The sequence below is a fragment of the Parasteatoda tepidariorum genome, chromosome 11 (genome assembly GCF_982258835.1).
Source record: "Parasteatoda tepidariorum strain Cologne lab strain chromosome 11, Ptep-v5.0, whole genome shotgun sequence".
NCBI lineage: Eukaryota > Metazoa > Arthropoda > Arachnida > Araneae > Theridiidae > Parasteatoda > Parasteatoda tepidariorum.
This window is the reverse complement of record NC_141765.1, coordinates 75,098,347-75,111,392: the sequence shown is the minus strand read 5'-3', so window position 1 is coordinate 75,111,392 and position 13,046 is coordinate 75,098,347. Positions and strand designations below refer to the sequence as shown.

Below are 13,046 nucleotides of genomic sequence, written 5' to 3'. Positions count from 1 at the left end.
AATATTTATGCATCAATAAACACATACATCTAATCAGATCGATAAAAGTATCTAAGTCCATATCAAGGACTGTATCCCACCCACAATACCAGTTTCATTTTTAATAAATCTTGTTCAATAGTACAAGATGAAATTTGTAGATGGTTTTGATCGTTCTTTTAAAAAGTACAAAAACTACTTACAAAATTGCTGGACACTTTTTAAATATTTAAGATATTCAAATAAAGCTTTTATCATTAGTTGCCAAATACCATTCCCCTCAAAATTATGAAAAAAAGTTTTTTTAATTTTTTCTACGCATGCGCAGTGTAAAATGACTAGCTTAAATACTCATATCTTGTGCAGTTTTAAAAAATTTTTTTTTTTTAAATTTTGAATCAAAAATTTTGTAATTAATCTTAAATTTCACCAAAAATTTTTTTGAATTCCATTGAATATTTATGAAGCAATAGCAAAAAAACGTGAGGTGAAAAAATTAATTTTTCATAAAAATGTCCATATCTCCATAAATATTTACTCTAGATTTACGAAACTTTTTGTAGTTATCAGAAATAATTGATACAGGTTTTTTGATTGATTTTCTGGCACAGAGCATTCAAAAATATTTGTTTTCCTTCGTAATTTATTGTAGGTCTTCCAAACATCTGAAAACTTTAAATGTTATAGCTAAATATGAAAAATTGCATGAACTAAACACCTCTAAAGTTACAAAATAATCCTTTAAATATTTACTGAGAAATTAAAAAAAAAACTGAAAGTGTCTCTTCCATTATTGAAGGGTAATGTTATGTACTGCCGAAAAAATTGTAAAACAAAAATATTTTAAAGTCATTTTTATAATAGATAAATCTTTTTTATCTAATTTTTATCAGCTTCATTATCAAACCACTCACTGATTCGAATCAACTAGTAATTCAAAATAATAAGTGATTCAGCGAATCGTTTACCGATTCGAAGTGATTCGAAATACTGATGGAGTGAACTGATTTTATTGATTTCAATCACTTTGATGATTCCTTTTTCTAAACTTTAGTATTTACCAACTAAAATTCGTTCATTTTGTGAGAAAAAAGAGGACTTTATTCATGACAAACTCATTGGCGTACATCCCCTGCAACATTTATAAATGCGCCTTCTCTTAGAAATTTTTTAAAATTCTAATATGAAACAAAAACTCTATGAAGATACATTCGGGTATATATAATCATTCATTTTATTTTAATTTATAGATTTTAATTTTAATTATTTTTACTTTAATTTATAATTGCGATGGAAAGAAGGAATTTAGAAAAGTACTAAATTAGAACATTGTATGTACATAACAATTTACTACCTACATTGAAATGAAATTCATCTTAATAATACGAGAAATTTGTTCCCTTTATTACAATAATATTTAATTAAGGGTTATTTGAAAAGTGAATTAAAAAATATTTTATAAAATAAAAAAAATATTTTTATTGTAATTCATACAGTGCACAACCCTTTCTTAAATAAAAGGAGCAATTATAATAATTTTAGCATAAATATCAGACGGAATTCTTTTTATCAGTCTACTTAGTAAAATATTTATATTAAAACAAATTATTTTAAGTAATTAAAAAAAAAATTTATTATCTCAATTCCTTCTATTTTTCTTTTCATCAGTCAACTTACTAATATATTTGCATAAAATTAAATTCTTTTAAATGTTATTTAAAACTGATACTTTTCAAAAATAAAATATTTCCTCAAAAAACATATTTGTCGAAAAAAATATAAAGACGGGGGGAAAAGTGATGGTTTTTTCATCATATCACGTAATACAAAATTTTATTTTAAAACAAATTACCTCTAATGTTCTTAAATTAAAGTAAAAAATAAATATTTTACTGAGCAACATAAATGCAAATTATATTTCAATTAAAGAAATTGTATGAGGTATTTTACATACAACATTCAGTTGGAACTCAGTTTAGTATATTTTTAGCTTCATGACATTGACATTTATATTTAGTGAATTATAAGGGATTTTATGAATGTTAAATCTTAAAATGGTTTTTTAAGCTCTTATTCAAGCTACAAAAAATTAGAAACAAAGTTTAAAAACAGTAAACAGCTTAAGAAACTCACGTTCGAATTTCGCGTGTTATAATAATAGTGTATTAAAATATTGAGATTTTGAAAAAAATGTGGAAATATCTAGCATATATAAACCGAAGAAGAAAAAAAAAACGATTGAAAAATATCTTGGAATGAGGATGAAATCGGCACAAATAAAGCGCGGCAAAAGTGGTGATTAAAATGAATGATTCGAAAATTGCTAGTCATTTTAGTACCAGATTTAAAATATTAAGATTTTCGAAATCCTGTGAAAAGGTGTAGCAGAAATGTTGAAAAAATGATTAAAAAAAGAACTCTTAGATTTGCGATGATCTTAGATTTATGCGCCCTTTATTTGCGTCACAAATAAAGGGCACATTTAAAAGCGCGATTCGAGTGTCGTATTAATACATATTAAAAATATCGGGATTTACAAAATCATATAGAAACGCGTGGCAAAAAGTGCTGAAAAAACAATTTAAAAAAATACTTAGAGAAACGATACGGTACTTAGAAAAGCGAGTATTAGTCAAAACTTAGTTACGAGTTAAACTTAGATATACGATACAGAAATAGTATCTAGAGAAAGAGAGTAGGGGAGAGTGGGGTCAATTGTAACAGGGTACGATTGTAACAGAGCAAAAATTTCGAGTATCGGGTTCTAGATTTGGCTCCTAGGTGGCGCACAAGGTGTATTTAATAAATCTACATGTACACCCCTGATGGCAACCATTTTTATGTACTTTTGAAAGAGTTACATCATAAAAGATATTTTCACGCCCCGAAAGTACTTTTTTTGGTATTAGAATATTATATTGTAACAAAGTAATTTTGTTTAAACAAATAAAAGTTAGTAACCGAATATGTAAGTGGACACCTTAATTAACAATTCAATAAAAAAAAATTAGTTTTGCTAATTAACTAGCATTGTTTTTAACAAATGAAGCTGAAATGGCGTCTTGGGGACAATTGTAACAATAAGTAAAGGGACGAATGTAACAGCTGAAAATAAATAATCTTATGTTTACAAACCATTACTTAACTCTTTAAGAACCACCAATAGTTTCCTATATCATTTATATTATGTTGCATGTGCATTATTTTATTTGTCACCTTTCACAGCATAAATTAAAATTTTTAACCCCTTAAAGTTAAAAGTTTAAACCGTTAGGTCTCTGCTCATTATTATTTTTACTCCTAAAATATCACTACTGTTTTGATCAATAAAAAAATATATCACAACTATGATAATATGTATAATTAATTATGTTTTAGTTGAATTTATGAACTGTTACAATTGACCCCGTAAGTGGGGACAATTGTAACAAGTGCACGACTGTCAAAAATTGTTAATAACTAATATAATAACATTTAAAATCAGGTATTTATTTTTTTTTCTAGTAGAGGATAGTCTACTTTACTCCTCTGTCAATTAATACTAATAATATATAGGATTTTTTGTTAGTTAAAAATAGTTAAGTAAAAAATGTTACAATTGACCCCACTCTCCCCTACTTAAAAAATAGCACGATACTATTGACACAAATAAATCACGTTAAATGTGAATACTATCTGTATAATTCGAAACTCGCGAGTTGTTATAATGTATGCATTAAAAAGATCAGGATTTTAAAAAACGCGTGGAAATTCGATAACCTCCTAGAACACAATCGAAAAGTCACTTAGGTTAACTATTAACTGTTGTAAACTATTAACTGTTATCAATTATTATTACTTAGACAAAAATAAAGAGCTTTAAAAGTGATTACTGAAATTCGAAATTCATGTATCATAGCTTTGTGGAAATAAAAATATTGGGATTTTAAAACTAGGAAAATTAGTTGCGATAACCACCAAAAAACAAAACAAAAAAAAAAAAAAAAAAATCGAAAAACTATATTGATTTAGATTTGGCTCGTTAAAAAATGCACTGTTAAAAATTTCCAATGTTTCATATTTCGTAAAAAAAATTTATAATAATTTTTTTTAAATTATATTCAGGGGCATGCAAAAGGCCGTAAATTGCGCACCCCTCTCATAGTGTATTATTACTGGATTGTGCTCACCCCCGCAAACGCGACTGTTGCGGGGGTGTTATTTACGCCATTAGACACAATTTTATGAAATTTCAATACTAACTATGGGTATAATGTATATGATGTTCAAATTTCAGATTAAATTCAAATTGTAATCATATACGTACATAAAATTGAAAATGTATATCAGTCGGATCTCTATTTAACGAAGCCGCTAACTCCCGATCATAAGTTCGTTATATGGAAAATTCGTTAAATAGAAAATCACCATTTGAAATCCTTAAACACAAAACTGGTTCTAAATTTATCAACACTAGACATAATTAAAATAACAATTGATACACCTTTGTCTTGTAAACTAGTATCTACTATTCATTTCATAAATCTTAACCATAAAAGAAATCTGCATGGAAAGCAAGAATAGAGCGAAACATCATCCAGAACATGCTACATACATTTTCATCTAAAAAAAAAACTAAATTGATGTATAAAATTATAGCTGCATTTATTATAAAAGTAATTTTAAGCATACATTACCGCATGCACTTTAATTGCTACTGATAAAAACAGTTGTCTGAGTTTTCCGTTTTGAATGCAAACAAAAAGGGATTCTACTGCTTTCTCTAAAAATTAAGTGGCATCGATAATAAATTCAAGGTCATTTCCCTCATGAAATGCGCAAACAAATCTAAAATGTTCTGAAATATTTTGGGATATAGGGAAAGTGGATCTCAAAAAAAAGTTCGTTAAATAGAAAATTCACTTCGCTATTTGGGAGTTATTATAGCAAGAAATTACAGAAATGTTCTTGGTTCCTCGAAAAAATTCGCGTAATAGAGAAATTCGCAAAGTGGAAGTTCGTTAAATAGAATTCTGACTGCAATTTGTTTCTTTTTAGTTTGTTTTTAAATGTTAACAGCTATGGAAAGCTATAAACAAAGTTTCAATTATAATCATAACAGGGATGAAAAGAAATAAAAGTTTTTCTAAATTTAATGCGTGACATAAGATTTCAGCTCATACTGTGTAGAAAAGCTGCGATTCCATCCGGGCAAAGCAGACACAACCCCAGGTAAATCAGAGACAACCCGGGAAATTCAGTCGCTTATGCTTGTAAAACTGAGTTTTGAAAACTCATGTAATTTGCATTAAATTTTGCAAAAAATGCATTAATAAAATTAGTTTAATTCGTTTAAAAAAAAATATTTCTGCAAGACTGGGTTATTTCTTCAGTAGTCAGATGCACTTAAGTAAATAAACGACGACACTATTGACGTTTATTATATAACATTGCTGCATACATGATTTTATTTTTAATTTAGATCCCAGATCCTAATATCTTTCTAAAGTAATACAATCCTGCCATTTAATCCATACAAATTGTTCAAAAAATACTGAAGGAATTTGAAAGAGATAAATACACTTTTAAAAAAATATATGAATATATGCGCAATAATTGAAGCAAAAAAAAGTTACGTAACATGATCACTTATTTACTTAAAAATATATCCAGATAAAGAGCTAAGTATATGTTAGTTGGTAAGTTCAATAATGATTTCAATAGAAAAAAAAAGCTCCTTATAATGTACAATTACATCCTTAAATATCAAGCTCTTTCCCTAAATCTGACATAATTATAGAATAGAACGAAAAAACAATCAACGGGTCAGTCTGTCCAAGAAGAAAGAATGTAAATATATTGCATTGGCAAGTTTCAATAAGAATAGACTTAGATTTACCTGTTGCGCCACAACGATAGGTCTTATAACTTTCCTTAATTATAATTTAAACTAAATTATATGTGGTTTAGATAGAAAAAGAAGTATATATTTCGTATTTATAACATTGGCAACGAACGATTAGTTTATTGAGAAAAGAGGAATTAAAAACAAACTTATTTGATTTTTTCCTTATAACAATTATTTAATTACAATTATAACTTTCAAGACTACGCTGAGTTTGAGCAATCAATCTTTATAAAATATACAGTTAAGATATTCTTAACTTACCAATTGATCAGATATCAGTAGCCATATTTATATTACATTAAAATAAATATCGATGAAACGTTCATGACATGCACACAACTACTTTCTTCCCTTTACAGGTACTTACTATCTATGTTTGCTTTTTGTTATGAATCTGGGACTAAAAAAAAAGGAAATTATTATTAGTTTTAGTGGCGCCATCTCTAGTCTATTAATTCTATTTAAAAGAACGTCGCTAAAAATTAGATTATTTTATGAGATGTTTTAAGGAACTAAAAATTTTCAAGAAATGCATCGAATTTTTGAAAATATATGCATATCACTTAAAAAAATTACATTATTTATTATCTTTTTCCTGAAAAAGTATGTTGTTAAGGAAATTAGATTGCTTAAAATGTCTTATTAAATCAAAAATGTACCAAAATGTTTCAAAAAATATTATGTTCGATGTTAAATGTTTTACAAAATAATGAGAAAATTGATATTTATTGGCTTTTGTGCATACGATAATTTAATAATCCTTTAATATTTTTATAGAAATATGGTGAATACAGCTAAATTTGGCTTTTTGACTTCATTTAATTGTTTTAATGTAATTTTTAAATATTATTAATTTGATTTTTGTACAGCTAATTATCAATTTTTTCCACATTTTATTAGTATGTGATAATTAAAAAATACTTTAATTATTTTTCAAGAGACGTGGCATATAGTATAATGAAATTCGACCTATTTTATTCCACAATTGTTTTAATGAATTAACTATATTTACATTACAAATGAAATAATTATATTTAAGAAATTAAATATTTACTTATTTTTTTCCCTTTAAAAATTATTAATTTTCGAAAATGCGCATACAAAGTACTTGAAAAAATTAAACAATCAAAAACAAAATGCTGTAAATGAAAATTTTAAAATAATGAATGAGACAGAGAATTTAAAGTGCATGGAAACAAAAGTCAAAATCTTCAATAACTTTTGATCTAATGTAATGATTTTCAAGTACTAACAAGGAATGGCAACTCGAAGTGTCATTCTTTGATTGGGCACAATTTTTGTTTCTTTTACGGATGATAGAATTTTGGTTAGGAAACAATTTATAAGATTTATTTTGCCTACTTCGAATTAAGGCTACATGTCAGAACTAATAAAGTTTAGAAAGATTCATTCATATGGATATGAGAGAGAAATTACATTTTTATGTGCTCGTGAACTGCTTGAACATTGTCTCGTGAAATTTTACTGAACGGTTTAAAGTTGTTATTTAAATTATTAAACATGTGTTGAAAGTATAATTATGAAAGTTAAAAAATAAATGGCTATTGAAATTAATAAAATTAAGGTGAATTTTAGAAACACAAAGCAATGAGGCACAACATCAGGAATAATTTAATTAAGAATGATTTAAATAAGATAAAAATTTATTCGCTTGCGCTATATTTCTTATGATATTTTACAATAGGGAGGAAATTCTTGCTTTGCAAAAAATGTAGTCATATGTTGTTAAAGTTAAGAAAATTAATAGTAACTACAATTTATATCGTTTAAGATGAATTTTAAATTCAGAAAGAAATAAGGCTACATATCAGTATTAATAGGATTAAAAGAGATTCCTTCATACTTCATGTGGGTACACGACTGAAAGATAAATTATGAGCACGTGCTTGAGCATCCTCGCGCGCCGCGACATTTTATTGAAAGCTTAAAGGTTGTAGGGTAAACTAACCAGTGAAGGAACACTTAAGCTTCGCTTGCCTTTTAAAAAATCATATTAATTTCAAAATTCGTAATTTCAGTTAAATGACAGTGTCAACATATTTGTTACTAATTGCAAACTATGCAAAAAAATTGTAGAGAACTTACATAATATTGTTTTAAAGTTTCGGAGGTTCAAATAACAAGTAGTAAGAAGACCCAGTGAAGGAACAGCTCTTACCAGTAAAGGAACACTTAGTTTTGGTTATTTTCTAATGCTCTTTATGAATTTTTTAGCCATACTAATATATAAAAACAAGACTATTTGTGAAATTATAACATACAAGTACTTCTAAAATGCTAACTTTTTTCTGTAATCATGAACTAGAAATTAAAGTGATGTTAAATGCAAAATAAATAAAAAAAATCATTCTTTCTTATAATTTGACAGTCTAATTTAAATCATTGTGTCATCCGATGTTGTTTATTATCATTATTATTTTATCACCTTTTTGTTTACACTTTTTCCTCTTATTTCTTGAAGCTTTTTGTCTTTTTTAAGTATTTTTTCTTTCTTTTTCTTTTCCATGTTCTCTTGTTTTAACTTTTTTTAGATCTTTCAGCCTCTTGAAATTTTTGCCATTTCTCTGAAGTTAGTGCAAAAGGTAATTTATTCGTTTTTCTTCTTATTTGACCTTTCTTTTTATCATCAATATTTGGCCAATGTAAATGGTTCTTCCAAACTTCTTCTGATTTTTCAGCAACATTTCTAGAATGCCTTTCTCGAAAATAGACGGGGGAAAGGTGTCTTGAAGTTTGAGGCAAATCCATCTCTTGTTGACTTATATCTAGAGGATCTTTAGAAGTACTGATTTTACTTATAGAATCATTTCTTCTTTCAACTAAGAGAGGATCAGCATGAGGACTCATTTCAAATTCGATATCTAAGATGCATTCATTATCAATGCTAGCTTCAGTTCCTAAGTTTGACTTAACCAAGTGGTCTTCCTTTAATACGTACTTCTTCCTTATTGAAAAAAGTACAGGCTCTTGGATATTTTCGATATTAAACTCTTCAGACAATGCTGCGTTAAAAATTTGCAACATATCTTGAGGGATTTTCCTCTCAAGCTTCTGAAGAAATTGAATATCGTTTCCGTTTAACTCTGTTTTTTGTTGAGGAGCTTGCTTCTCAATTCTAACATCGTAAAGTAGTTTTTATAAATTATATAATTGCGTTGCTATCCTATAATGATAGCTTATTAAGAGTTCTTGGTGCAAAATCCAGCGAAAAAATTTTCTATTCAAATTTTTATGATTATATTTAATTAGTTTTCGATTCGTAAACAAAGTTTATGTTGTCTAACATTTGATGCAACTACACACCCCATTAATAAATATAAATTATAATTTTTTCATAAATTAAGCTATTAAATTAACATTTTGAACTGAAATTATTTCAGGAATTACTCATACAATTTTTAATAAAATTTCGGTTGTCCTCTATATAGCAGAATTACTTATCCTAGAGTCATGTAAAATCATATTTCACACATTACTGTTCATTCACTGGAAGTATTCCCAGTGAAAGAACATGCCTGTTTTTTCACTGGTTAGAAGTTGCTTTTTGTCTTTTAAACAGAATTTTGATGTATAATATCACTAAAAGTACAAGAAAATTAAAAAATTTCTTTTATTTTCATTAACTGGGGGAAAAGCCCAGTAAAGAAACACTTGTTCCTTCACTGGTTTTTCATCGTTTGGTGATCCAGTGAATAAACACCCCCTTATCTCAGTACTTGATTATGCTATGGTTCTTTAAAAAAAATAAAACGTAACTTCAATAACTATATTTTGAATTCTCTTTTTCACAGTGAGAAAAATAAGACTACTACATGCAATTAATTCCACTTCAAACATATAAATACAAACAATCACCTTATAATTTTTTCAACGAAACAAGGTGTTGTAGAGATAATAACAGATTCAAAATTTTTTCCAGAGAAGTCTATTTGACCAGGTAATCCAAAATATTGCTAGATGACTTCCTATTGTTTGGAAGTAAGCTATTGTTACCAATCAATCTAAAAAAAAAAAAACTTTAAAATTCTTATTTTTAATCAATATATAAGAAATGTTCCTTCACTGGGTAGTGTTCCTTCACTGGTTGGTTTACCCTAATTTAAATTATCAAACATGTAGTGAAATTATAACGAAAGGTTTAAAATAAATGGTTATTGCAATTCATAACATAATGGTGAATTTTAGAAACACAAAACAATAGGAGGCTACATATCAGGATTACTTAAATTAAAAAAGATTTAAATAAGATAAAATTTGTATTCACACTTGCAATATTGTCGAACATATTCTTATGATACCTTACAATGGGGTTGAAAGTTGTACTTTTAAAGGCAAAATATGTAGTAATATGTTGTTAAAGGCTAAAAACTAATAGTAACTGCAATTAATATCATAAAGGTGAATTTTAAATTCAGAAAACAATAAAGTTACATATCAGGTTTAATAAAATTAAGAAAGATTCATTCATAGGTAAACGAGTGATAGATTACATTTTTATGTGCACGTGCACTACTTCAGCATTGTCTGGTTACTGAAAGGTTAGGACCTGCTATTTAAATTATTAAACATGTGGTTATTGCTATTAATAATATTATGGTGCTTTTTAAAAATGCAAAACAATAAAGCAACATATCAAGATTAATTAAATTAAGAACGATTTAAATAAGATCAAAAAATTTTCTGGATATGTATAAAAGTTCCATTAAAGGTTAAAAATAAATAGCTATTAAATATAATTATATTACGGTAGGTTTTCAATTTACAAAATATTGTGCATATTCTGATTGCTAAAATTAAAACGAGCCGTAGATTAAGGTAAACCAGTGGTAGATTAAATGTTTACACGTTTACTTAAGTCGAACATATTCTAATAACATCAACAAATATGCGCTTATAATAGATAGAAATTATTATGTATAAATATTGTTTTTGTTGTCGTAGGCCATTAAGGTAGAGGGGGTGTGATTGTACTTGTTTTCCAGTCACACCATCTATGACGAAGAATTTGACTTCTGCCACACCCATACATCACACCCGTTTATAGGGCAGACTCATTCAGACAATGATTCATTCAGCGTAGATCGTAATTTTGACCTGAGCCAGAGAACGATCAATCTTCAATCCAGTACCCTCAGATGTATAATTTGTTAAGGGTACATAGAGGACTTTGTGACCAGACGATTCAACGTGCACCAGACACTATTTACTACACGGGGAATCTTCGGCTGGGTGGATTTAAACTCCCGTTCTCACGAACCCGAGTCCAGCGCCTTGCCAACCAAGCTATCCCGGCTTATTATGTCTATTATATATATGGAATAATATTTAGCAATAATATATTGCAATAATTAATATATATTGAATTTTAAAGCTCCTAAGCTATAGGTAAAAACTCAATAATACTTATATAATTTATTATTTAAGTATTCTGCTGAGCTGATAATGTAGGCAGGCAGGTAGGCGCTGCCTACATACACACACAAAATCATCACTCTGAATAACTTTCAATCTCATGATGGGATTTCCATATTCTATTTTCAATCTCAGCAATTAAAAAGGGCAAATAAATTAAGAGGTCTAAACTTTCTTGCCTAACATATTGGGATAATATTTACCAGACTACGATACCCATTTTGTAGGCCAGGAATCTAAATCCGTCGGAAGAAAAGTGTGTACATTCAGAGAAAGTGCGGATTTATATTTGATTTCGCAAGGGTTAAAATACCAATGCATAAATTAATTCGAAATTAGGTCCTTAAACCATTGAGATTAAATCCTAATATGTGAAAATTCAATCATAAGATCAAAAGTTATTTCGTTGCTAAGTGATGTACCCCGAGAGAGAATCAAACACAGTGTTCATTAAAAAACTCTGGCATGATCCTGCTGACCGAGTAATATCAATTATGCACCATCTAGAATTTTTTTTAATTGTGAAAACACTTCAAAGTGTTTTAGATTGTGAAAACACTTCAAAGCGTTTTCACAATCATTTAAAATAATTTTTTTTTTTTTTTCGCTTCTTGTGTTGCGCTTACGAGATTTTTTGTTGCAGGTATCGAATACTGGAGTTTACCCATTGAATTTCATTGTAAAGGATATTACAATTTTATAAAATATAACGTTAGAAAATCATTTTAGTGGATCGTGCTTAAGTGTCATGAAAACAGTTGAATATATTTAAAATTTGGTTATTTTTAATCTTTCGGCATGATATCGGAAGCAATTTTCTTTTAACGCTGATTTTAAAGTATAGCTCAAACTCGTGAGGATTTTTAATATCAACATTGTGTTTATTATTTTAATTTTGGAAATTTTCTCATGATTATTCATTTGAAATTTAAGACAAAGAATGCTTTTTTATTTTTATCACGTTTAAAAAAATATAATTTTAAAATAATTATAATCGTAAAAAGTTCTTTTGACTTACAGCTGAATAACATTTACATTAAGATAAAAATTCCTTATCAATTTAGAAAAGAATACTGATTAAACTTTCATCTGAAAGGTTTTGTATATTCTTTGCGAAAACATGCGTGATTGCATCTTCTTTTTTTTTAAAAAGTTCCATTCAAGACGCTTACCTATAATGCCATGTTTGTTTTTTCTATGTTTGTAATGCAGAAACTCTTATCAGCGAAATACAAACAATGGAATTGATTGATTTTGGACAAAAATTTTGTGATATCAAGGTTTTCAGAAAATAACTGATGGTAGTCAAGCTTGGATCAATACAAAAGGCAGCTTATAGTTAAAAAATATGTTATGTTTTTTCGTCTCATTCTTGTATGCTATTAAATGTTTGTGCAAATTTAATTCTGACAAAATACAATATTTACTACTTTTTTTGGTTTCGAGATTTAAATGTCTCCTAAATTTTAAGTAAATAAAACTACATAGTATCTTTAACTAATTATTGAATCATTAAAAATTTCTGATGTGCCAATGTAAAATTATTTTTAAATTACAGAAAATTATTGGCAATTTTTTTTTAATTAAAATTCATAAAGGCTTTTTTTGTTTCACTCCCTGAAAACATTTTTGCAGTTGCCTTTGGGTTTTGTTTAAAGTGTTTTGTAAGTAAAATTTCAGATTCTTAAAGGATAAAGTTACGTAAGTATTTTTCCATTTAATTACAGTAAAAAAAAATGTATGCAAG

The 13,046-nt window shown here is 27.5% G+C and overlaps 1 protein-coding gene across 4 annotated transcripts in view; it reads right to left on the bottom strand.

Annotated features, from left to right (window-relative positions):
• Window positions 1-6,256, bottom strand: part of tim (timeless) — a 119,072-nt gene extending 112,816 nt beyond the window's left edge. The window contains exon 1 of one of the 4 annotated variants that reach the window (XM_071187525.2): window positions 6,128-6,256. Coding sequence is in view for 1 of the 4 variants with exons in the window: in XM_087154800.1 (XP_087010926.1) it covers window positions 4,656-4,660 (5 nt within the window). In the remaining 3 variants the exon portion in view is untranslated. Of the gene's footprint in view, window positions 1-4,655; window positions 4,737-5,857; window positions 6,003-6,127 lie in introns of those variants that run through there. The other 3 variants (XM_087154801.1, XM_071187526.2, XM_087154800.1) reach the window with 3 other exon arrangements.
• Between the last annotated feature and the right edge of the window lie 6,790 nt (window positions 6,257-13,046).